The sequence below is a fragment of the Colius striatus genome, chromosome 1, assembly GCF_028858725.1.
Source record: "Colius striatus isolate bColStr4 chromosome 1, bColStr4.1.hap1, whole genome shotgun sequence".
Classification (NCBI taxonomy): domain Eukaryota; kingdom Metazoa; phylum Chordata; class Aves; order Coliiformes; family Coliidae; genus Colius; species Colius striatus.
Genome location: NC_084759.1, coordinates 3089668 through 3111028, shown reverse-complemented (window position 1 = coordinate 3111028; position 21361 = coordinate 3089668). Strand labels below are relative to the sequence as shown.

At 46.1% G+C, this 21361-nt stretch overlaps 2 protein-coding genes across 3 annotated transcripts in view; one reads left to right on the top strand and one right to left on the bottom strand.

The window, feature by feature from the left end:
• Positions 1–3911: 3911 nt before the first annotated feature.
• On the bottom strand, positions 3912–15230 carry AAMDC (adipogenesis associated Mth938 domain containing). Its single transcript, XM_061990483.1, has 4 exons — positions 15158–15230; positions 11042–11192; positions 5804–5899; positions 3912–4937 (listed from the first exon to the last, which is right to left on the bottom strand). The coding sequence occupies exons 2-4, from the start codon at positions 11171–11173 to the stop codon at positions 4797–4799; spliced, it is 369 nt and encodes a 122-aa protein (XP_061846467.1). The 5' UTR covers positions 11174–11192; positions 15158–15230; the 3' UTR covers positions 3912–4796.
• A 126-nt stretch (positions 15231–15356) lies between these two features.
• Positions 15357–21361, top strand: part of RSF1 (remodeling and spacing factor 1) — a 68274-nt gene continuing 62269 nt past the window's right edge. Inside the window, exon 1 of one of the 2 annotated variants that reach the window (XM_061990419.1) lies at positions 15357–15727. In XM_061990419.1, the coding sequence (XP_061846403.1) occupies positions 15529–15727 (199 nt within the window). In that variant the 5' untranslated portion in view covers positions 15357–15528. The remainder of the gene's footprint in view (positions 15728–21361) is intronic. The other variant, XM_061990426.1, reaches the window with a different exon arrangement.

Below are 21361 nucleotides of genomic sequence, written 5' to 3'. Positions count from 1 at the left end.
TCCATAACATTGATGATCTTGAAATTCAGTGTCAAATGCTGTTTCCTTAATGCAGTGTTCTTCCCAAGATTCAAACTTACACTTTATTTCCCTGTTATGTGGGTAGGTAGAGTAGTAAACATAGAACCACAGACTGGGACGGGTTGGAAAGGACCTTAAAAACCATCCAGTTCCACTTCTGCAACCATGGGCAGGGACACCTTCCACCAGCCCAGGCTGCTCCCAGCCCCATCCAACCTGCCCTTGGGCACTGCCAGGGATGGGGCAGCCACAGCCTCTCTGGGCAGCCTGTGCCAGGGCCTCAGCACCCTCCCAGGGAAGAGCTTCTGCCTCACAGCTCACCTCAATTTCCCCTCTGTCACTTTGGAGCCATCAGCCCTTGTCCAGGGCTGGTAAAACATCCCTTACAAACACGTTCTCTCTGTCTATACACAACCACTCTCTGGCTGCTCTCCTTTACCCTTTTCCCTCTTGAACATGTGTTTGCTTTTACTGTGTTACTTTTTGGTTATGTGTGGTGTGTTTTTAACTGCTTACCTTGATCTCCAGTTTATTTTAGCTTACTTGCCCTTCTAAACACCTTTCCACACCATGTTCCAACACAAGGGAAGACAGAAAGGCAATCTGTACACAAGGTGAAGTATTTAAGTATTCTGAGATCTCACTGTAGTTGTTTAGATGTTGACTTTTTCCTCCTACCTCCAGGTCTGAGACATTTTGGCTTCTCTGCTCTCACAACCACCAGAGTTCATGCTCTCTGTGGAGCTCCAGGGCTTTGTCTCATCTCAGAAGCATCTCCACCATTTCTCCTTTCGTTTTGGCCAAGTGCTGAACTTCTGCACTGCAATAGCCAAAAAGATGATTGATCTCAGAATGAAAAGCAAAACATCATTTGCATCTTTTATCTCTGTCAAAGAGGGAACAGAAGCCTTCAGATCACAATCACTTGGGCACAGAGACATTCCCTCAGGTGTTTGCAGGAGTAGGAACATGGTGCCAGCACAGAGCTGGAGCCACGGGGAGACTAAGCAATCTAAAAGCAAGGGAAAGAATTAGCTACAAAGAATATTCCAACACCTTTCAACCCTGCATCTTACTTCCTGGTTAGACGTAAGGGAAGAGGAACAAGATCTGGCAGAGAAAGGAAAAGGCTGGACTTGCAGGGATGGGGTGGAGCTTAGTGGTGTGGAAACTGTTGTGTTTACTGTTGACTTTTCAGCTTTAACCTTAGATGGCAGCTGGGGAGGGCTGGCTCTGAATGCTTAGAGCTGTTCAGCAGATTGCAGTAAATTATGAGATTGTTAAACTGAGAACACCCAAAACCTATTTGGAACAATGCTGAAGATTATGAGATAGTCAGTCAAACCTGGTGTGTCTCTTGAAGTACAGCAAAACCCAGTGAGTACACTCACTGCCACCAGTGCAGAGCAAGTTCTTGGGAAGGTGCAAGACCAGGGTGTGCATTTGAATGGGAACTGCCTGACAGCACCTTGGGTTCCAGCTCCTCTCAGTGGCTTCACTTGCATCTTCATTTATTCTCCATAGCAGGCACTAGGAAGAGGGAGAAGGCTGGTTTTACTTTACAATTTTCTACTGCAGTATTAGTTGACTTCAAAATAAAGTTGGAAGGCTTCTGGGCACTGGGCTTTGCACAAATGCTGCCTGATGTCCCTTAAAAGCACTGCTCATGTTGCAGGGATGTCCAGAGCTCATCCAGGCCCAGCCCCTGCTCAAGCAAGTTCCCCTCACTCAGGGGGCACAGGAACATGTCCTGGGGGTTTGGAACCCTCCCGAGAAGGAGCCTCCACACCCTCCCTGGGCAGCCTGGGCCAGGGCTCCCTCGCCTCAGCACCAAAGGAGCTTCTCCTTGTGTTTTAAGTGGAGCTTTGTGCATTCCAGCTCATGCCCATCACCCCTAGCCCTGGCAACTACAGAAGCAAGTGTCCGTGAGCCTTGTCAGGGCCCATTTGTGCCGCTGCCAGCTCCTGCCTGTGCTCCCCCGTGATAAGGGCCGAGGCTGCAGCCCTCCTGGCTGCCAGCCCAGCTCTGCTGCTGCTCCAACAAGAGCAGAACTCGCTGCCTATGGGGAGATTGTTTTGCTGGTGGGAGGCAGGGGAGGGCTGTTGGTGAGGACCCTGCCCTAGGGAAGCACGTTCCTGAGATCTGAGTGATGAACCTGTCATGATTTTCACAGGTTCTCAACAGCTGTGGCTGAAAGCAGAGATTTCATGGAGACACCACTTTGAGCTCAGGTGGAATTTTCTGATGAATCAGTCCCAGCTGTTGTGTAGCACTATATAGCAAAGCCATTTCAGGCACCAGAAGGAAACTGGGCAAGTGCAGCAGGTGCTTTTGTGGGAACTGACAGAGGTGAGTGGGGAAGCTGTGCCCAGAGCAGGAGCTGGAGCTACAGCTGGAAAAGTCTTGCAGCACATCATCTCCTCACACTCTGCCCCTCACACTTTTTGGGAAGACAAAACATGTAGCATCACAGGGAGGAGCCAACAGCATTTTTCTCCAGTGTAGGACCTGCTTTAAATAGCTGAATGTGAAAATGTAAGAAAACTAAAAGGGAGCAAAAATGTAGGTGAAAGATTAGGTGTTGGCTCAACTTCTGTGACAGTAACATAAAAAATGGGACTTGTCCTCTCAGTGAAAGCCTCACTAAATCCTTGCCCTAGTTAAGGCTGCCTTAAGGCCACAAAGCTCATGCAAATATGTGATTGTGATCAGGAGAATCAAACCACCTCCAGTCTTCATACTCAGATCTGTAGGAACTGGTTCTATAGCAAAAAAAGCCCAGGGCAGGGGAGTTGGTGTCAGGGGGATTGGTGCCAACGGCTGAATAGGAGCCAGCAGCGTGCCCAGGGGGGCAAGAAGGCCAAGGGCAGCCTGGCTGGGCTCAGCAGTGGGGTGGCAGCAGCCCCAGGGCAGTGCCCGGCCCCTGTGCTGGGCCCTGGGGAGGCCACAGCTCCAGGGCTGTGTCAGTGCTGGGCCCCTCACTCACTGCCACAGGGACACTGAGGGGCTGCAGCGTGGCCAGAGCCGGGCACAGAGCTGGGGAAGGGGCTGGAGCACAAGGGGCTGGGGAGGGGCTGAGGGAATGGGGGTGCTGAGCCTGGAGAAGAGGAGCCTGAGGGGAGACCTTCTTGCTCTTGGCAACTCCCCGACAGGAGGTTGTGGCTGGGAGGGGTGTGTTGGTCTCTGTTCCCAACTCACAACTGACAGGACAAGAGCAAATGGCCTCAAATTGCCCCAGGGGAGGTTTAAATTGGAGATGAAGAACCATTTCTTACCCAAAAGAGCTGTCAGCCCCTGTCACAGGCTGCCCAGGGCAGTGGTGGAGTCCCCAGCCTTGGAGGGATTTCAAAGCCCTGTGGGGCTGAGGAATGTGGGTTACTGGTGGCCGTGGCAGTGCTGATGGAACAGTTGGATTTGAGGAGTTTAAAGGTCTTTTCCAATGTCAAAGACTTTGTGATTGTACTGGCATTCCCTGGGGACGTCCCCAGTCTTCTGGGTGAGTGGTTCTCCTCCTACCTCACACCATGCAAGTTATTGAAAAGAACATTCCAGCAGACCTGATGAGCATTACAGCAGCTGCTGCATCAGCTGAAAGGCAGTTCCTGCTGGGTTAGGGGAGATGTTGCCTCAAATGTAGCTACACTCATAAGAAAACATCACTGTAATTTGGATATGGCAAGATAAAGCTTTCAAGTAACCACTTTCCCTTTGCTTTGACATCACATTTTATCAGATAAAAGGTTCTAAACAATTCCTTGAACAACTGAACAGAGCATCTGGTGAAGGGTTATTCGTGGGTCTTGGTTGGGGCTTTCATAGTGTCATCTTTGCCCTTTCATTAATAAACACAGACTTAATGTGCACAGATCAAGAATTAGTGAGCCTGGTGGTAAAAAAAATCTACAGCAGGTAACTTTTAAGTGGTTAAATTGATAGAAGACAACCAAGAAGAGGATCTAAGAAGACTCTGTGGATGTTCAATGTAATAACATGCTTGTTGGCACAGCGTTTGAATCATCAGGTAGCGATGACTGGAGAGAATTCTCACATCCATGCCCTGATTTCCTAAAGATCAGCATTTTACTTTGCAACTCCAATTTTGTGACAAAATCCTTCTGATGATTTTTAAGCATATAAGGCCTTTTGAGCAGACACACATTTCACAAAATCCTCACAGTTCACAGAAAACTCTTGAAGGCCCAGAGTTCATGTTCAGAGACTTTTTTTTCCCCTTTTTCCAGGTTCAATGTAAAATTTAACAGTGCTAAATTCTGTGATGTCCTTGAATTACCACCAACTCATCTGCAGAGCCAATATCCTGACTGAGGTCATGTTACAAGTGCTAAATTCCGTGATGAAAAGCGAGGTCGCCAGCAGGAGGCAAAGTTGTGTGATCTGGGTTCACTTTCAAATGTAACTTATTTATACAGTGATGGTAAAATGCTTCTTCACAACTGCTTTGTATCTAGCACTTGGTTGTGCTCATCAGCTGTCTTATGGCTGCATTCCAAATTGAGGCCATTTCCTAACAAAAGCAGTCAAAAGCTCGTGGTTTAATTTAGCCAACAGGCAAAAAAGTAGCCCCAGTATGGACAGTCTTCAGAGGAAGGTGAGGTCAGGCTCAAGAAAGAACAGAAATGGTTCTGTAATTAAGCAATTTCATTAACAGCCCACTTGATTTGGTGAAATGCTGGGCTCAGAAGCCACTCTTACATTTCAGATTGCTGCTGCACACCTGCCTTGGCTCCACTGACTGCACGTAGAGCTGTCGGGCCTCAGCAGGTGGAATGGAAGACTCCCCCCACCCTGACACCCTGAGCAGCCAGAGTGTTGTACTCTTCCACAGCCTTCTCTGTTTGCAAGACCACCACATCGATCCCATTCTTCTTCAGATAGTCCACAGTAGAGGGAGGAACCTCAGGAGAGAAAGGGAAATGGGAAGAGTTAGCATTCCATTCTTTTCCCCTCACAGCAGGAGGCTTGAAGAACAGGTACTGCTGCCATTTGTTAGGTGATGCCTCTCAGTAACTGATAGCAGCCACATTCATAACTTGCTCAGATACTTCTGAGATGGATTTACATTTTCTCCTCTTCAATAAAGCTACTTTTCATAGAATCATAGAATGGTAGGGGTTGGACGGGATCTTTGGAGATCATCTAGTCTAACCCTCCTGCAGAGGCCTCCCATCTCAACTTAACAGAGTCCAAAATGCAGCCTTTTCTCACAGAGATAAACAGAACTGGAGCTAAAGGTAATTACTCTAAGGCATTGCCTCACCAAAAGGCTAAGGAACATAATGAAACAGGTTAAGGAAGTTTCTTCACCCCAGGTTTCCCTTTCTGAGATTTCTATGGCTAGTATACCTGCTGGAATGAGACCCTGACAACATGGGTAACAAAAATGCCTAATTGGCCCAGCTCTGGCAGGGGGGTTGCACTGGATGATCTTTCGAGGTCCCTTCCAACCCTAAAAGTCCTGTGATTATCAAAGTATTTCCTAGAGAGACAGTTCAGAACCAACTCTAAGAGGGGGAGACTAATAACGTGCTAAAAATTCCCTCTTGTTTATAGTGCTCCCACAGCAGAACTAAACCTGTTTACTGTGTGATGCTGATGCTGAGCAGCTCAACTGATGTCTCTTTCATGAAAAGCAGGAGATCAGTTGTGCTAACTCAGCATCCTGGGGTTTTTTCCCCTCTTAATAAAGCACCTCACCCCCCAGTCAGAGGGAGAGTGAAAACAAACAGTTGTAGTTTATGTTTCTGAGGGAACACAAACCTACCTGCAAAACCTCGCTCATGCCACGGCCAATCACCATGGTTTTAACATCCTTCTTGACAACTTCTTCAAGGTCAGCTGGTTGCACTCCTGGAGAATGCTGAGTACCAGGGGAGGAAAAGAACAGTCTGTGTACTGACAGCATCATCAGGGCAAGCTTCCCCTGGAGGTTTTGATACTGGCCACAGAGCAGCAGGGTAAATTAGCAGTACCCAAATGCAACACAACTCACTTCTCTGCCCATATGCCGTAGATAATGTTGGTAAGTCAAAAGGTACGGTGTGTGCAGATGAAGGATGAAAGTTCAGAAACTGATGGCAACATTAGCATTCCTTATTAAAGGGTTAAAATGAAAAGATGCATTACACATTTCTAAAACAAATCTAACAACTCACATTTCATAAATATTGAAATGAAATCAATAACCTGCAACATCTTTGCCGTTTGTTTTCAAACAAACCCACCTTTTTGTGACACAGTGGCAAGCCAAAGTTTACTCACTTTAAATTACAAAGAGCTCCTCAAATAATTACAATGATTACATCCTTTTCTTGTTTATTTGCAAATCCCATTAACCAAAGAGGACTGGAGCATAGTGGTTGGCTTCATTTCAGTTAACACTTTCCATTTCTGCACTAGTCATAATTTTGCAAAAAGAATATTTGGAAACAAAGTGAAAAACAAGAGCTTTAACAGCCCCTTGGTTGGGTTTTTAAAGTGCACGCATTTACTGCTGGTAGCTTCACACAAATGCACCTGTAATGTTAATATTGAACATTATTGTGTCACAGTTTCTCCTGGGTTTAGTTTCTGGGGCACTGTCAGCAAGTTTGCTGAGGATACTGAACTGGAGGCAGTGGCTGACACCCCAGAAGGCTGTGCTGCCATTCAATCAGAGCTGGACAGGCTGGAGAGTTGGGCAGAGAGAAATCTAATTAAATCCAACAAGGGCAAGTGTAGAGTGTTGCACCTGGGAAAGAACAACCCCATGTAGCAGTACAGGCTGGGGAATGAACTCTTAGAGAGTAGCACAGGGGAAAGGGAGCTGGGAGTGCTGGTAGGCAGCAGGATGAGCTTGAGCCAGCAACGTGCCCTCGTGGCCAAGAAGGCCAATGGCAGCCTGGGGTGGGTTAGAAGGGCTGTGGTGAGTAGGTGCAGAGAGGTTCTGCTCCCCCTCTACTCTGCCCTGTGAGACCACATCTGGAATATCATGTCCAGTTCTGGGCCCCTCAGTTCCAAAGGACAGGGAGCTGCTGGAAACAGTTCAGTGCAGGGCCACAGAGATGATGGAGTGGAGCATCTCCCTCTGATGAAAGGCTGAGGGAGCTGGGGCTTTTTAGCTTGAAGGAGACTGAGGGGTGGCTTCATTCATGGTTACAAATACATAAAGGGTGAGTGTTAGAAGGACAGAGCCAGGCTGTTCACAGTGATGTCCAGTGACAGGGCAATGGGTACAAGCTGGAACAGAAGAGGTTCCAAAGAAACACAAGGAAGAATTTGTTCCCTGTTGAGGTGAGGGAGCACTGGCAGGGGCTGCCCAGATGGGCTGTGGAGTCTCCTTCTCTGGAGCCATCCCAAACCCAATTGGATGAGTTCCTGTGTGCCCTACTCTAGGTGGTCCTGCTCTGGCAGGGGAGTTGCACTGGATGAGCTTTCCAGGTCCCTTCTAACCCTTAAGATCCCGTGATTTCCATATAGCTAAGAGTGTGTACAATGTGACTACAATTTGGTCCCTATTTGGTGTGTGTGGGTTTTAAATAATAAATACTATTCCCTCCATCCCACTTTGTGAGGGTTCTTCAGGTTTTTTTAGAGGATTGAGATGAGTTTCTCACTTGAAGTAGGTGATGGAGAATGTTAATTCTATGGTTTGCCCCCTATACTTCCAGAATCTACTACATTCTGTCAATGACTTTAGGTCAAAGCACCAGCTTTACCATTGGCTTCTGTGGTTCCATTAGTGAGCTTTCCTCATTGATGCCTTAGACTCCTCTCCTGTTCCTTGTCTCCTGCCTAAGTTTTCAAGGGCTGCTGCTCAGCCTCACACAAGTTATTGAAGTTCTCAGCCCTGGAGATGCCTCAGCAGAACAGAGCAAGCAAGACTTTTCAAGCTGAAACAAACATGTGAGCTCCTCAAGTTGCAGGTGAGTGAATTTTGCCATGATTGAGTGCCATCTCCAATGAGTGGATTAAACTTAGCCCACAGAGAAGTCCTTAGCCTGGCTGGTATCTGGAATTTCAGCAACCTTTATGGTGCTCCAAGTTCACAGAATCATAGACTGTGCAGAAGGGCCCCATAAGGATCACTGAGTCCAAGTCCTTGCTCCTCACAGGACTACCTAAAGCTATACCACATAACTCAGAGCATGGTCTAGACACTTCTTGAACTCTGACAGTGACCACCTCCCTGGGAGCCTGTTCCAGTGACTGATCAATGAAGAACCTTTTCCTAATGTTCAACCTGAACTTTGCGTGGTGCAGCTTCACTTTGTCACAGGTCACTAGAGAGAGGAGATCAGCATCCCCACCTCCACTACCTCCCTTGAGGGCACCCCTCAGCCTTCTCTTTTTCAAGCTAAACACACCAAGTAAGCTCAGCTGCCCCTCCTAAGCCTTGCCCTCAAGACCTTTCACCATCTTGGTCACCCTCCCCTGGGCACACAGTAATAGTTCAATGTTCTTCCTTGAGGTGGGGCACCAGTGCAGGGTGGGACAACCACCTCCATGTTGTGCTTGATGCACCCTAGGACACAACTGACCCTTCTGGGCTGAAAGCTGTGATCCCCTTCATCCACTCACATTCCATCTCCATCCCTGGAATGCAGAGGTCACCTCACCATACAGAACTTTCTCAGGCCAAATATTGCAAGGCCACGTTTATGAAAGAATAGACTGTGATTTTCTTTTGGGTGTTTTTAAAGTAGATTCAAACCTCAGAGGAAAAGAGCTGGTGTGTTTTACCACAATTAGAATAATTGGATTGCTGTCATATGATAAGTACACCTGAGATTTCAAAGCCATGGACAGAAAAGGGTTTTCTCTGTTTACACAAGACACTCTGATGTGGGGATGTGGAGGCTTCCACATGTCTTGTAGGAAACTAATGTTATGGAATGAAATGTGTACCATGATGGAATAACTGTATTGTGTCTGATTTGGGAGGAAAAAGAGGGAAAGAGGAAGGACAGCAGAATTTCTTGCCTGTTTTGCTCCCTGGTCTGCATTTCAGGATTCCAGCTTGCTTTCTCCCATTAGCAGATGGCACTGAAATGCAGTCAGGCAGGGAGGCTGCCTGTTGTCCCCAGTGGTTAAGGCTGTAAGAACCATCAGTGCTCAGTGATAGCACCTTGCAGAGCCAGTTGCACAATTTTCCCCATGAGAGAGTTATGTACTAGACAGCAATGAGAGCAGACAAGGAAGCAATTTATTTCCAACTTGAGTGTGAGACGTGACCAGCACTGTTTGCTTCCCAAACTTCATCTCCAAGGGAAAACCATGCTCAAAGAAAGCAGGCACATTGTAGCCTACTGTAAAGAAACAGCCAGAAAATGCATCTGGTGAATCCCACTATTGCCAGTGCTCATGGGATTCACTTTTTTATACTTCTAGAGTGGGAGATGCAGTCTAGGAAAGCTCCATTCTATTCTCCTATTGGCTGTGTGTTACTCATTATTAAACCAAATCACCTAACTCCTCACAGCTGCTGAGGATGTAAGGGTAGAACTGACCTAAAGCAGGAGCTTTACAAGTGACCTATAGAAGGTAAAACCTAAATAAGTATTTTTTACTTTCTGCTGATGTAAAAAAGATGCCAAAAAACCTGCCTTTCCAAATAACCCATCTTTTCATTTTCATCTTCTGATTTTAACTTCACTTTCATTCAACTTAAGTTTTCTTGTTTCAGTTGGAGTCCTCTAAGGACTTTTATGGATTTAAAGCTTTTACCTGTCACCTGAAGATTTCCCTTGCCATAATCTTTAAAAGGAAAGCATGGCTTCTTAAATGCTAGTAGGTGGTTATAATATGAAACCAAAGTTTCCAAGTGGTCAGAATAAATATCAAAATATGATTAAGCTGGGAACTAGTTGGGAATGTCTCAGCTACCATATCTGTTCTGCTTCTCCAGTCACACATGCATATAAACCAGGAAGATAATATTGCCTAACAAACCAAAAGTGACTCTTACCACACAACTCTTCTGGGACCAGCCAGGGAAAACTTCATTTTTTATAATCAGACCACAAATTAAATACATTTTAAAAGGTTACCTACACAGCTCTCTCTCTGCAGGGTACAGATGTCTGTGTGTGACAGCACTACCTCTCTCTTGGCATTATGTATGCTCTGTATAAACTGAACTCTGAGAGCTTAAAAAAGTTCTGTTCCCCCCCAAGATTATAGAGGAAGTGCCAAAATCAAAGGTTCTGCCTTTCAGTAGTGTCAAAATAGAGCTGTATCCTCTGTGTGAGTCCAAGACCTGATCCAGATGTAGTTCTTCTGTGCTTCAGCTTTTGGTTAGTGTGGAATTTATCAGAAGAATTATAAACAACAAGCTCCTAAGGTAACAGATATTACAATGCTTCTAAATCTGGATGGCAATACTGTTCCATGTACTTTTCTACAACTCTGACAGCATTTACAGAGAAAGTTTAAAAACTGTGAGGACAAGCACTTAGTGAATGGCTACTGAGAGAAGCCATCATGTGGTTGGGCAGACTGGGAGCTTTTCACAGGTAAACCAGTGCCTATGACACTGCATAGTTTTCCTCTGAAATAAATACAGGAGACCCCAAGGAACAGTTTATTAACTAAACCCCAGGCATTGTAGTTATCCAAGCATTTGACTGTCAAATTGTTTTAACTTCCCATACATTTTTTTCTGTCTCACTCAAGACAACTTTTGTTTATATGGTCTGAAAAAAACGTTGTTACCAGCATGTTGGGGACCATTTCATCTTTAATCAGAGAGCTCTGAGTTATGTGAGAGTGGGCTGGTCAGGGGAGCTGAGGAGAGGTGGCAACAGTCATGACACAGAAGGGTGTTTTGTATCTGCAATTCTCTCAACTCCCCACACAGTCACTTCTGACACACACACTCAGTTCTTTGCAGGAGAGGTTGGATGGTCAGGAAAAAACAAAAGTCAGGTCACTAAATTTCTAGCTGGAACTTTAACAGTTTCTCTCTGGACTGTTCTGAGAGACCCATTTATACTGCAGGCTGGAGAGTAAACTGCCAACTTACATTAGTCCCAGTTTCTCGCCAATCCCAGGTTCGGCTTCCTCCCGGCCAGACTTTGCAGTCCTTGTATGTTGTAGGGCAGCCTTTCACCTTCATCTGACCCCAAGAAAGGGAAGCAATTTCAGGGGAAGACATCACAAAGTTGAACTAAAGTCTGGAAAAAGGATATTTAATACAAAACATCAGGCTAACATATGCAGCAAGTTAATAAAGCCAGAAAGTTCTGTCCTTGTCCCAAGGAGCTGCGAAGAAACCCCGTTACTGACTTTATCCATCTGATTTTGTGGCAACAGAACTGAGCTGAGGATCAGCAGATTGGTTGGATTGCCAGTCCTCTTGGGGGGGTTTGGGGCAAATCATTTAACATGCTAAATTGGTATAAATAGTGGCTGCTCAACTTGTAAAACTATCAACAGGGATAAGGTCCCAGAATATCTTCTCACATCTGGGTTTTAATCTTCTCCCTAAACATACAATGAAGATGATAATAACTTTCTAAAATGCATGAGGGAGGCACTGTTTTGTTGGCACCTTTGTTATTTTAAAGAGGTAAATAATGTTTAAAAAAAATCCTCTAAAACCAAACCCAAAAGATAAGCCAGGAACAAACCAATAGCATTGCCATATTGCTATAGCAAACAAGACTTTCAGAGACTTAAAGGGGTCCAGTCTCCTTCTTCTGGTCACTCCTTACAGAGGCCAAGTCTCCCCATAGAATCACAGAACCATTTAGGTTTGAAAAGACCTTTAAGATCCTGGAGTCTAACCATTCCCTCAGCACTGTTATTCCCACCACATGTCCCTCAGCACCCCCAGCTCCATGGCTTTGGAATCCCTCCAGGGATGAGGACTCTATCTCAAGCCCTAAGTAGCTTGTACTAGCGCTTGTCAACTCTTTTTGTGAAGATTTTTTACCTAATCTCCAATCTAAACATCCCCTGGGGCAACTTGAGGCGGTTTCCTGTTGTCCTGTCACTTGTAACTCAGGAGCAGAGATTGACCTCCTCCTTCCCCTCCAGCTACAACCTCCTGTCAGCCTCCTCTTTTCCAGGCTGAACACTAGTAGTTCCCTCAGCCCCTCCCCACCACACTTGTGCTCCAGCCCCTTCCCCAGCTCCAGTGCCCATCTCTGGACATGATCCAGCACCTCAGTGTCCCTCTTTGGAGTGAGAGGCCCAACACTGTCATGTCTCAGGACAATTAAGCACCCAAATAATATCTTTTCTAACATTTGACTTCAATCTTCATTGTTTCAGCTTAGACCCATTTCTAAACCCATTATTTCTAATCCTTTCAGTTGTAGAAAAGAACAGCTTAATCTTTGTCCATTTCCAACATGTTTTGTTTTCCTTGAGGCCGTAACTCTTAGCCTTTTTTCTTCTAGATTAAATAAACTTCACTTCCTTTTACTCATGTTTTCTAAACCTCTGCTTGTTTTGTCCTTTTTTTTTCCATCCACCAGAGCTGGGCATCAGCAGGACAGAAGCTCTGCCTCAGAGAGCATCATCACCTCACCACACCACACCACATCACACAAGCTGAGGCCCTCCTCACAGTCCTTCAGGTTACTGCAGTCTGACCAGTGTGATTCTGGCAGTAGGTGACAAGACAGGAATAACACAATGCCACCCTGTCACTGCTTTACACTAGCAGTCCACTGACATTTCAAGGACAGAGTCACCTCTCTGCCCTTCCAGTCCAGAAGGAAGATTGTCTGAAATCTTCACTATGAAGAAAAATTGTTGTTTCTGCAGCAAAAAGAGCTTTGCTCCAGATAACCTCAGTGGCAGACCCTTCCAGAAAAGCAGTTTCTCATCCTTTACTTTTTAATTGTTCAAATTCACCAGGAAAAAAATAACAACATGAATTATGGAAACCCTGGTGGCACAGATTAAAGAAAGAGCCCTCACAAATGAGACAACTTTGGATTACCAGTCCTCCTGAAAGCCTCCCTTCAGCAAACCCCAGTACAGCCAGACAGCACATGCTCTTCTCGGATGGTCAGGAGCAGATCTCAATATCCCACTTCCAATATGAAAGTAAATGTGGCATTACTTTGGATTTGGCCAAGGGCTGTGTCTGCCAGAAGTGTTTCTTCCACAGGGAGATTCTTTCCCTTCATGCTCCGTTGTGAAGCTCGAGACTTACTGTTTGCCAAACAAAAAGCCAGGCAAGCAGCTATGGGGGAGTGAAACGTATTCACATAGTCTAGTTTCTCTCATTACACATCCCCAATGCAATGGAGGCAAATAAAGGTCTGTTGGACCATTTGCCCAAAAATCTGCTTGGAGGGAGATTACAGCAGAAGAAATAACCAGCAGTAGTCCCAACAGAATGAAATCACCCATCAACTGAAGAGCAAACACTAAATAAACCACTGAGAACTTGGCTCTGAAGAATCAGAATGATTTTTGCCTGTGTTAATTTTGAGAGGAAACAGCAGAATTAGACCTGGAGGTCAGACAATGAACAATTCAATGATTAGGAATATCAGATTTCCCAGTCCAAATAGTATTACAACGTTGGGACCATGTGATCAGACACAAACAGCAAATGGGAGAGCAAGGGTTCCAAACTATTTTTTCTAAACAGCCCAAAAAAATAGCAGAAACAAAAAAAGAAAACTGAAAAGCCATAAATAATAAATTGCAATGTAATATTCTTTCCCATAATACTGCCAGAGAATATCAGTAAGGTCAGGTTATTTGAACTAAGAAAAGTATCTTAAATTGGAGTAAGAATGATCTTTTCAACAGGAACTTTGGACATTGGTGATGCAGGGCATGGCCTGATCACCTGTAGGCAAGGAGTAGGAAAATATTTCTCCAACAAATGAGTTGGGGATTTAAATTATTCACTATGACAAATGTACAGTGCCAAAATATAGAGTGCCACTTCAAAAGAGACCATGAATGATACGACTCACAAGCAAAACTTAAAATGGCAATTTCTGTAACTCACAGTAGTCCAAACACAGAGACACAAGGAACAGAAATACTTCAGGAATCTATAATCAAAGTTTAGAAAGTTTAAAACACTTTAGTTTTAAAAGAGAGTTAAGAAAGGCTGGAACTAAAGGAAGCAGAAGAGCTTCAAAGGAGGAAAAACACAAGTTTATGCAAGGAGACCACTGAAAGAAGGAAATGAAGCAGTGGCTAAGGATGGCAGAAGAAAGAAAACAGCTGAGAATGAAATGGAAGAAACTTAGTGCTGCTGAGCAAGCAGGTGGGTTTTAAAATTGTCAACACACCCATCTTCTGTGAAGGTAAGCATTGTTACATAGTTGCACCCACCAGCAACCATGGAATAAAGAAAGTGGAGAGCAGTGCACCAGAGAATATTTTACTGGGCAACTGCAGAAGGAAAGAATCTTTCATAAAATCCAAGGTGCAACCTGATATCGAAGAGGATAAAGTCGAAAGAGTAAATCAGCGTGTCAAGTGTCAGGCAGAACAACACCTGCAGAGTATGAAAAGGCAAAGTAGGTCTCCAACGCTGGCTGGGAACAGGGTCAACAAGAGAAGGTGGGCGACTTCCCTGCAGCTATTTCAGAAGTAATACAGCAGCTACAAGACCAGATCATGATTTAAAAGCTGACAGCAGAAAGGCAGGTGGAAAAGACAGGCTGAGGTTAAAGGAGCTGGATAGGGAAGGAGCTGATGTCAAGTTTAAGACCTGAAACATTTTTCATGTGTGTGTGTACAACCTCAAGCACGGAGAGGGAGGCAGGGGGGAGGCAGAGGAGGGGCAGGTGGAGCAGGAGGAGGCAGAGGAGGGGCAAGGGGAAAGCAGAGGGGGGCAAGGGGAAAGCAGAGGGGGGCAAGGGAAGCAGTAGGAGGGCAGAGGGGGCAGGGGGCGGCAGTGAGCAGGCAACCCGGCTCTTGACACCCCCATCCCCAAACAAGGCCTTGCCTGACACAGCCCAAGGCCCCGCCGCCTCACGCCTCTCTCCCCGTCCGGACGGGCGGGCGGGAAGCGGCCCGCTGCACGGAGCGTCTCGCCGCCCTGCCGTGGGGCTGCCTGATGAGCCGCACTCCCGTCCCGTCTGACCCCGTCCCACCCCTCTCGGTCCCGTCCCGCTGAGGGGACCCGTTCCGGCCGCCCCGCGCCCGCACTCACCGCCGCGCACAACCCCTGCCCCGCCGGCCGCAGCCTCCACCTCCCGTGAGGGAGAACGCCCGCGGCCTCCTCATTGGCCAGCGCTACGTGCCGGCCCCACCCCCCGCCCGCTCCGATTGGCCAGGCTGGCAGTCTATCTCCCCGCCCCACCACAAACCGCCCAACCGCCGCCCCGCCTTGTTTTCATTCCCCTGGCCGCACGAGGCGGAGGGGCGCCGCCTCGCGCCGCTCTCGCTGCCGCCCCCGCCCCTCCCCGCCCCTCCCCGCCCCGCCGTTGCATTGTGGGACAGCGGCGGCGCGGCTCGGCAGCGCCCCCCCCCTCCCGCCCCCCTCCCCCCCTCCCCAGCTCCTTCTCCATCCTCAGGTCCAAGATGGCGGCGGCGGCGGCTCCTCCGGCTCCATCTCCGCCTCCCCCTCCTCCGGCAGGCCCCTGCTGCCCGGGCTCGTGGCCCAACTTCGCCGTCGTCTGCTCTTTCCTCGAGCGCTACGGGGCTTTGCTGGACCTGCCCGAGCTGCCCTTCCCCGAGCTGGAGCGCGTCCTGCAGCCGCCGCAGGAGCCTGGAGACCAGGGTGAGCGGCCCAGATACCTTCCCCCCGCTCTTCTCGGCCGCGTACGGGCAGCTGAGGGGGGGACGCGGTGCGGGGGGCGGAGGGGGGGCTGGGGCTATTCCCCCCCCGCCTCCTCCCGGCCCCGGGGGTGGAGCGCGCCGAGGGAGAGGAGGGGCCTGGGATTCCCGGAGCGGCGCTCGGGGGGAGGGGAGCGCTTCCCCCCTCAGCTCGGCTTTTTTTTGGGGGGGGGGGGGGAGCAGCTGTTTGTGTCTGTGTGTGTTTGGGGCGATGCCCTCCCCCCCACAGCGGAGCACGGGAAGGAGGTGGGGGAACCTTCCCCCCCACCTTCTCGCCCCTTCCTCTCTCGTCCTTCTTGCTCTCGGTGCCGGCTGTGACTCCCCCCCCCCCCGCCTTCACCCCCGTGTCGCTGGGTTTGTTCCCCAGCTCTGTGCGGGTGGCACTCCTGCTGAAAGGTGGATAAGCTGAAATAACTATTTTTGTTCGGCCTTGTGCTGGCAACGAGTCTTTTCCATCTTTTTCCTCAACTCCCCCCCGCCCCCAGCTTGGGGGTCTTTTCGCGGCCCCCCCCTTCCTCGTATGTGTCCGTTTTTACTTCTCCCCTGAAACGCGAAGGGGACGCACATGCACAAGGCAATGTCCTGATCTTCTTTTACCCCCTTTCCTTTCCTCTCTGTGTATGTGGGGTGAGGAATGGCTGCCGGGAGGGAAGGGGGGGGCATAGAGAGGCCCTGCGCCCTCCCCACTGCTACTGTTGTAGGCCATCTCCTCCCCACAGACACAGACAGCCATTGTGTGCCATCTCCATCCCTCTCTCCTCCTCCCCCTCATTCCGTCTTGTAGTTGGGAGGGGGTATAAGCTTTGGGGGGGGATATAAGCTTGCTGTTTGCGCCTTCCCCACTGCCACCTGAGCTGTGGGGTGGAGGGATGGGTTATGCACTCCACTGTTTTCTTTCAAGCAGCTCCTCCTCTCTTCTCTCTCCAGTAGCAGATTTGGTTGCCAGATTCTAATTCCTGCCCAGTGCTATGGATGTGGGAGGGCCCGGGGCCAAGAGAGCAGCTCGGGGGAGGGCTGTGTGAAGGCGGTGGTAGGAATAGAAGGGAAGGTGCTTGTTGCTCTTGGTCTCTTGTCTCTCTACTGGTTTGGTTGTTGCCTCTGCACTCTTGCCACATAGGGAGACTGTGGAGCTCACAGCGCATGCTCGGCAAGGCCCCATAGAAACTTCCTGCTGCTGGAGAAGCCCAGCTCAGGGTTGCTTCTGGTTCAACAGCCTCTGTTCTTTTTTGCCCGAAAGACGCTCACTCTCACCTCCTTACCCAGTAAACCCACCCTGTATGTGGGCAGCTTTTTTATTAAATGGCTGTGTTGGTATTTCCTCGTGTAAAGGAAATTGCTTTTTGCAAAGTGCAGCCGTCCTCTCTGTGAGTTCACAGCAGCTGCTGCTGAAATGTAACAAAATAAGGTTAATGTACAGTGTCCTCATGTCGTCCATTGCCAAACCAATATGAAAAAGGAAGGTGAGATCCAGTGACTTCTAAAACCAGCATTAACTTTCACCAAAAATAGGTATTTCTATTCAATTTCCCAGCACTCCTGTCCCTTTTATGTTATATAAAGGACTCATTAGAAAAGGCATTGTTTTGTTAAACTGTTGCAAAACTTATTCATAAAAACCGCCAACGCACCCAAAAGTGTGAATTTTTAATGACAATATTCTTAAAGTGATCTCTGAAAAGAAAAGTAATGCTTTTACTGTATGACACAGCCTAAGTGGGTGAGCAAGGGTAATTTTCTTGTGTGAACTGCGGAATAATTTAATATGAAAGGATGAGACAGTGACCTGTGTTTTAACTATATGCATTTGATTTCTGATGACTATAATTGCATGATGGGGGGGAGATTTATCAATAGGACAATTGCTGCATAACCCTTCTCTAAAATGCTTTCCAATTATTTGCATTATGGGTTGATTTGATACTTGCCAATTTATTAAACTTGTCTCTGTATTTGCCCTTCCTGTTTGGCAGAAGCCAGGTTATTCTCACTGCTTCAGAACACCTTTAGCTTCTGAAAATGTAATCCCTCAATTACTTGGATTGGTTTTTTTTAACTTCTATCTGATATAGATGATGTATTTGGTTGCATTTTCTTGTCTCCAAGAAGGATAGTGTGAGGTGTGAAAAACAAACTTGCCTGATTCATGATGCTTTGAGTGGTAACTGTGTGACAGGGATTTTCTTTTCCTTTGATGCAACTGCCTTGTTGGGTTTGGTTTGTGTTGCTTGTAGCTGTTACATGGTATATTTTATGGTTTTGAAAGAAACAGTTGCAGTGACTAGATTCCTCTACATTATTTGTATTTCAATTAGTCCCTAAAGTGATGGTTTTTAAGGGTACAAGGCATTAAAGTTGCTAAACATTGACTGAAAACAGAAGTGGTCCTTTTTCTTCTGAACATCTGTTATTTACCAACTGTATGTAGTTTTCCTTGGATAGCAAAAGGGATTTTGATTTCAGTCACATACAGTTGGTTTCACTTTTGGTACCAGCACTGCTTGACAGTAGATTTGCATTGACAGAAATACATAACAAATAACTGCACAATCTTGAAGTGGGATTTTTTTCCTGAACTTCTTAGAACCTCGATCAAGTTTTAAATCTCAACTGCTATGTAATGGCTGTTTGGAACTCCTTTTGCAATCAAGGAGGTGAATCAATAGTTTGTGCTTTGATTTTTTTTTCTTAATGAGTATTTTTCTTTTCTTAAGAAACTCTTGTCTCATATACTCTTGGAAGATGATGGTTACAGTTATTTTCTTTCTATTAAAAGCCTCAAGGAGAACTAGGAGCTCAAGTTTGAGTGTTGTTCAGCAGTTGTATAACAGTCATTTTCTTTCCTGTTAATAATTAGAACAAAATACTTGGACGTTATCAATGAAATGGGTAAAATCTTCCCTTGCAGGTAGGGATGCTGTGTGGGTGCTGAGCAAGTGATGACAGCTAGGAAGCTATGATATATTTCTCTGAGGGATTTTAGGGTTTTGTTAGTCGTCAGATAATCATAGAATGGTAGGGTTGGAAGGGACCTTTAGAGATCATCTAGTCTAAGCCCCCCTGCAGAAGCAGATCAACCTAGATCAGGTTCCATAAGAACATGTCCACGTGGGTCTTGAAGACCTCCAAGGAAGGAGCCTCCACACCCTCCCTGGGCAGCCTGGGCCAGGGCTCCCTCACCTCACAGTGAAATAGTTTTTTCTTATATTTAAATGGAACTTTTTGGACTCCAGCTTCATCCCATCATCCCTTGTCCTGTTGCTAGATACAAGAGGAAAAAAATGATACTTGAACTCTGCCATATTACCTCTCCTACTTCAGAATTTAAAGACAAATAGTAAGGACAGCAGTGCTTAGAGTGTGAATAGTTTTCTGTAGCAGTCTGACTAATTCAAGTATCAAATTAACCTGTGTTAGTAGCAGGTGAGATACTTTAACTGTGTACACGGATATGGTCTTGTCTTAAACCTGTGTGAGCTACTATAGGTGGTCCTACTGTGGCAAGGGGGTTGGACTAGGTGATCTTGTGATGTCCCTTTCAGCTCTTATAAGATTCTGTGATTTGATGGCTAATGTCAGTGTGCTTGAATAGGAAAATAAGAACATGTGGTGTTGATTTCACTCACTGCTATTGAACGGTGGGATAAAGTGGTAGCTGTGGAAATATTGTACTTCTTACAAAGGCTGCACATAAAATAACTAAGCTTTTCTAGCTAGTGGTTCACTTGAAAGTTCTAACTATTCAAACAAAGTAACAAAACCTATAGTTACCTGGGGAAGATTTTATTTAATGAGGAGGAATGATCTTGCCTTTTAGCATCCTTGTCCTCGCTTTATGTACAGCGTGGTGACTTGGGTTGCAGTTGGTACCATCTTAAACTTCTTGGGGAAAGAATCTGCTAGTTGATGTGTCTCAAAGTAACTTGTTTCTTGTGGATTTTATTAAAAAGTAACTTATATATGGTTTTTAACTGGAACTTCTGAGAGCTGGGAGATGGCATTACCTCTGTATAACTGTATTTTCAGATGCAAAACTAAGATAACAATACAGGTCATCCCACAGTGTGCCACAGGACCCCATCTCTTTTGCCACTGATCTCTTCTGAAGGCAAAACTGGAACAAATCATCATAGGAAACCAACACTTGTTCTCCTTGTTCTAACATACACTGTCTTTTTTTGCTAAGAGCTTTACTTGCAACAAAAGAGCAGTTGCAAATTTCAATAGTAAATATGTGTGACAGAGAGGAGCAAGAACTGTGTCTGTATTTAGAGTTGTGTTTAAGGAATCATGATATCAGATCACCTCCTTTGTGTTGGTAAATAGCTTGAGAATCTGTATAAATGTTAATTAAGCACTTGGTCTCTAGTGAATGAAAATATGAGTAGAATGTTAGCTTGCACAACCGATCTAATTTTACACATGACTACGCAAAGTTCTCGCTGGTTTGCCAGGTTCCCTGGTGTGTGAATGGGAGAACCTCTCCTGGAGGTAAATGGCATCTTCCAAAGCATCTTAGGCTATGTTAGCTCAGCAGGTTTTTTTTCTTGCAGGCTTTTCTTAGCAGTAGTTGATTTGTTCTTGATTGAAACGATAAACAAGTACATGTGCTTTTCATATTCTTTCATCACAACAGTGAACATGCATCAGAATCTTGCTGGTAATGATCATGCTAAAGTTGGTGTTGAAAACAGACAGTGGGTTTTGGTGTGTGGATTTCTAGTCTGAGGCACTCTCCTATATCCTCACCTCAGCTCGGACTTCTTTGACTCTTCTCCTTTGACTCTTGACAGTCACCATGATAAACTGGGCCCAGCCTAGAAGTTTGTTGCTTAATTTACAGCGTGAATGTGTAGCATTTGTTTGGAGTTGGATAGTAAAACCCCTGTATGTGTGTTGGCTTGGGTTTAAGTGGTGTCGAGAAAGACATGATGAGATGCAGTTGGTAGTAGGTCCATTTTTGTAAGTCTTTTCTTCTCTTCCCCTTTTCTGTCTTTGTAATGAGAACTGAGATTAACGGCAGGTAGCTTGTGGAAAATCTCTGCAAGCCTTTTAGATATTTTTGGTAGAGAATACCAGATACTACGTTGTAGAACTGAAAAATACATAGTCTTAGGAGCTACCATGCTTCTAATCAGTAATTTGTTTTACAAGCCACTGTATTTTATTAAGTCTTCTAGACATCTAATGTCTTTCCTCTTTCCAAATGAATTTGGATGCTGATGTAATTTGTTTCAGTGGGTTATGTCAGGGTGTTTTTTATTGTCATTCCAGTCCCTCCAGGAAGCTTTACAGAATTGAGCTGAAGGATTCTTCCAGTACTCTGAAGAAATTTAACAATTAACGTTGACTTAAAGTGCAATTGAATATCTACATAGGAAATACCTGAAGCTTTGTAGCTGTTTAACATAGCCAGGAAAGGCCAACTGTATCTAATGACAAGGAGTTTGACAGACTTTCAAGGTCAAGATTAGGTATGTTCCTAATAAAGAGGATAGTGAAGCAGAGTATTCTGTTGATTGATTTTTCATGTTTGATATTGGGCATATCTGTGTATTATTGATCAGAAGTTACAGGGTTT

Coding starts and splice junctions, on each gene's coding strand:
- AAMDC (XM_061990483.1), bottom strand. CDS start 11,173: ATGTCTTCCCCTGAAATTGCTTCCCTTTCTTGGGGTCAGATGAAGGTG. Junction 5,900..11,041: donor GGCGAGAAACTGGGACTAAT/GTAAGTTGGCAG, acceptor CCTGGTACTCAG/CATTCTCCAGGAGTGCAACC. Junction 4,938..5,803: donor GCATGAGCGAGGTTTTGCAG/GTAGGTTTGTGT, acceptor TTCTCTCCTGAG/GTTCCTCCCTCTACTGTGGA.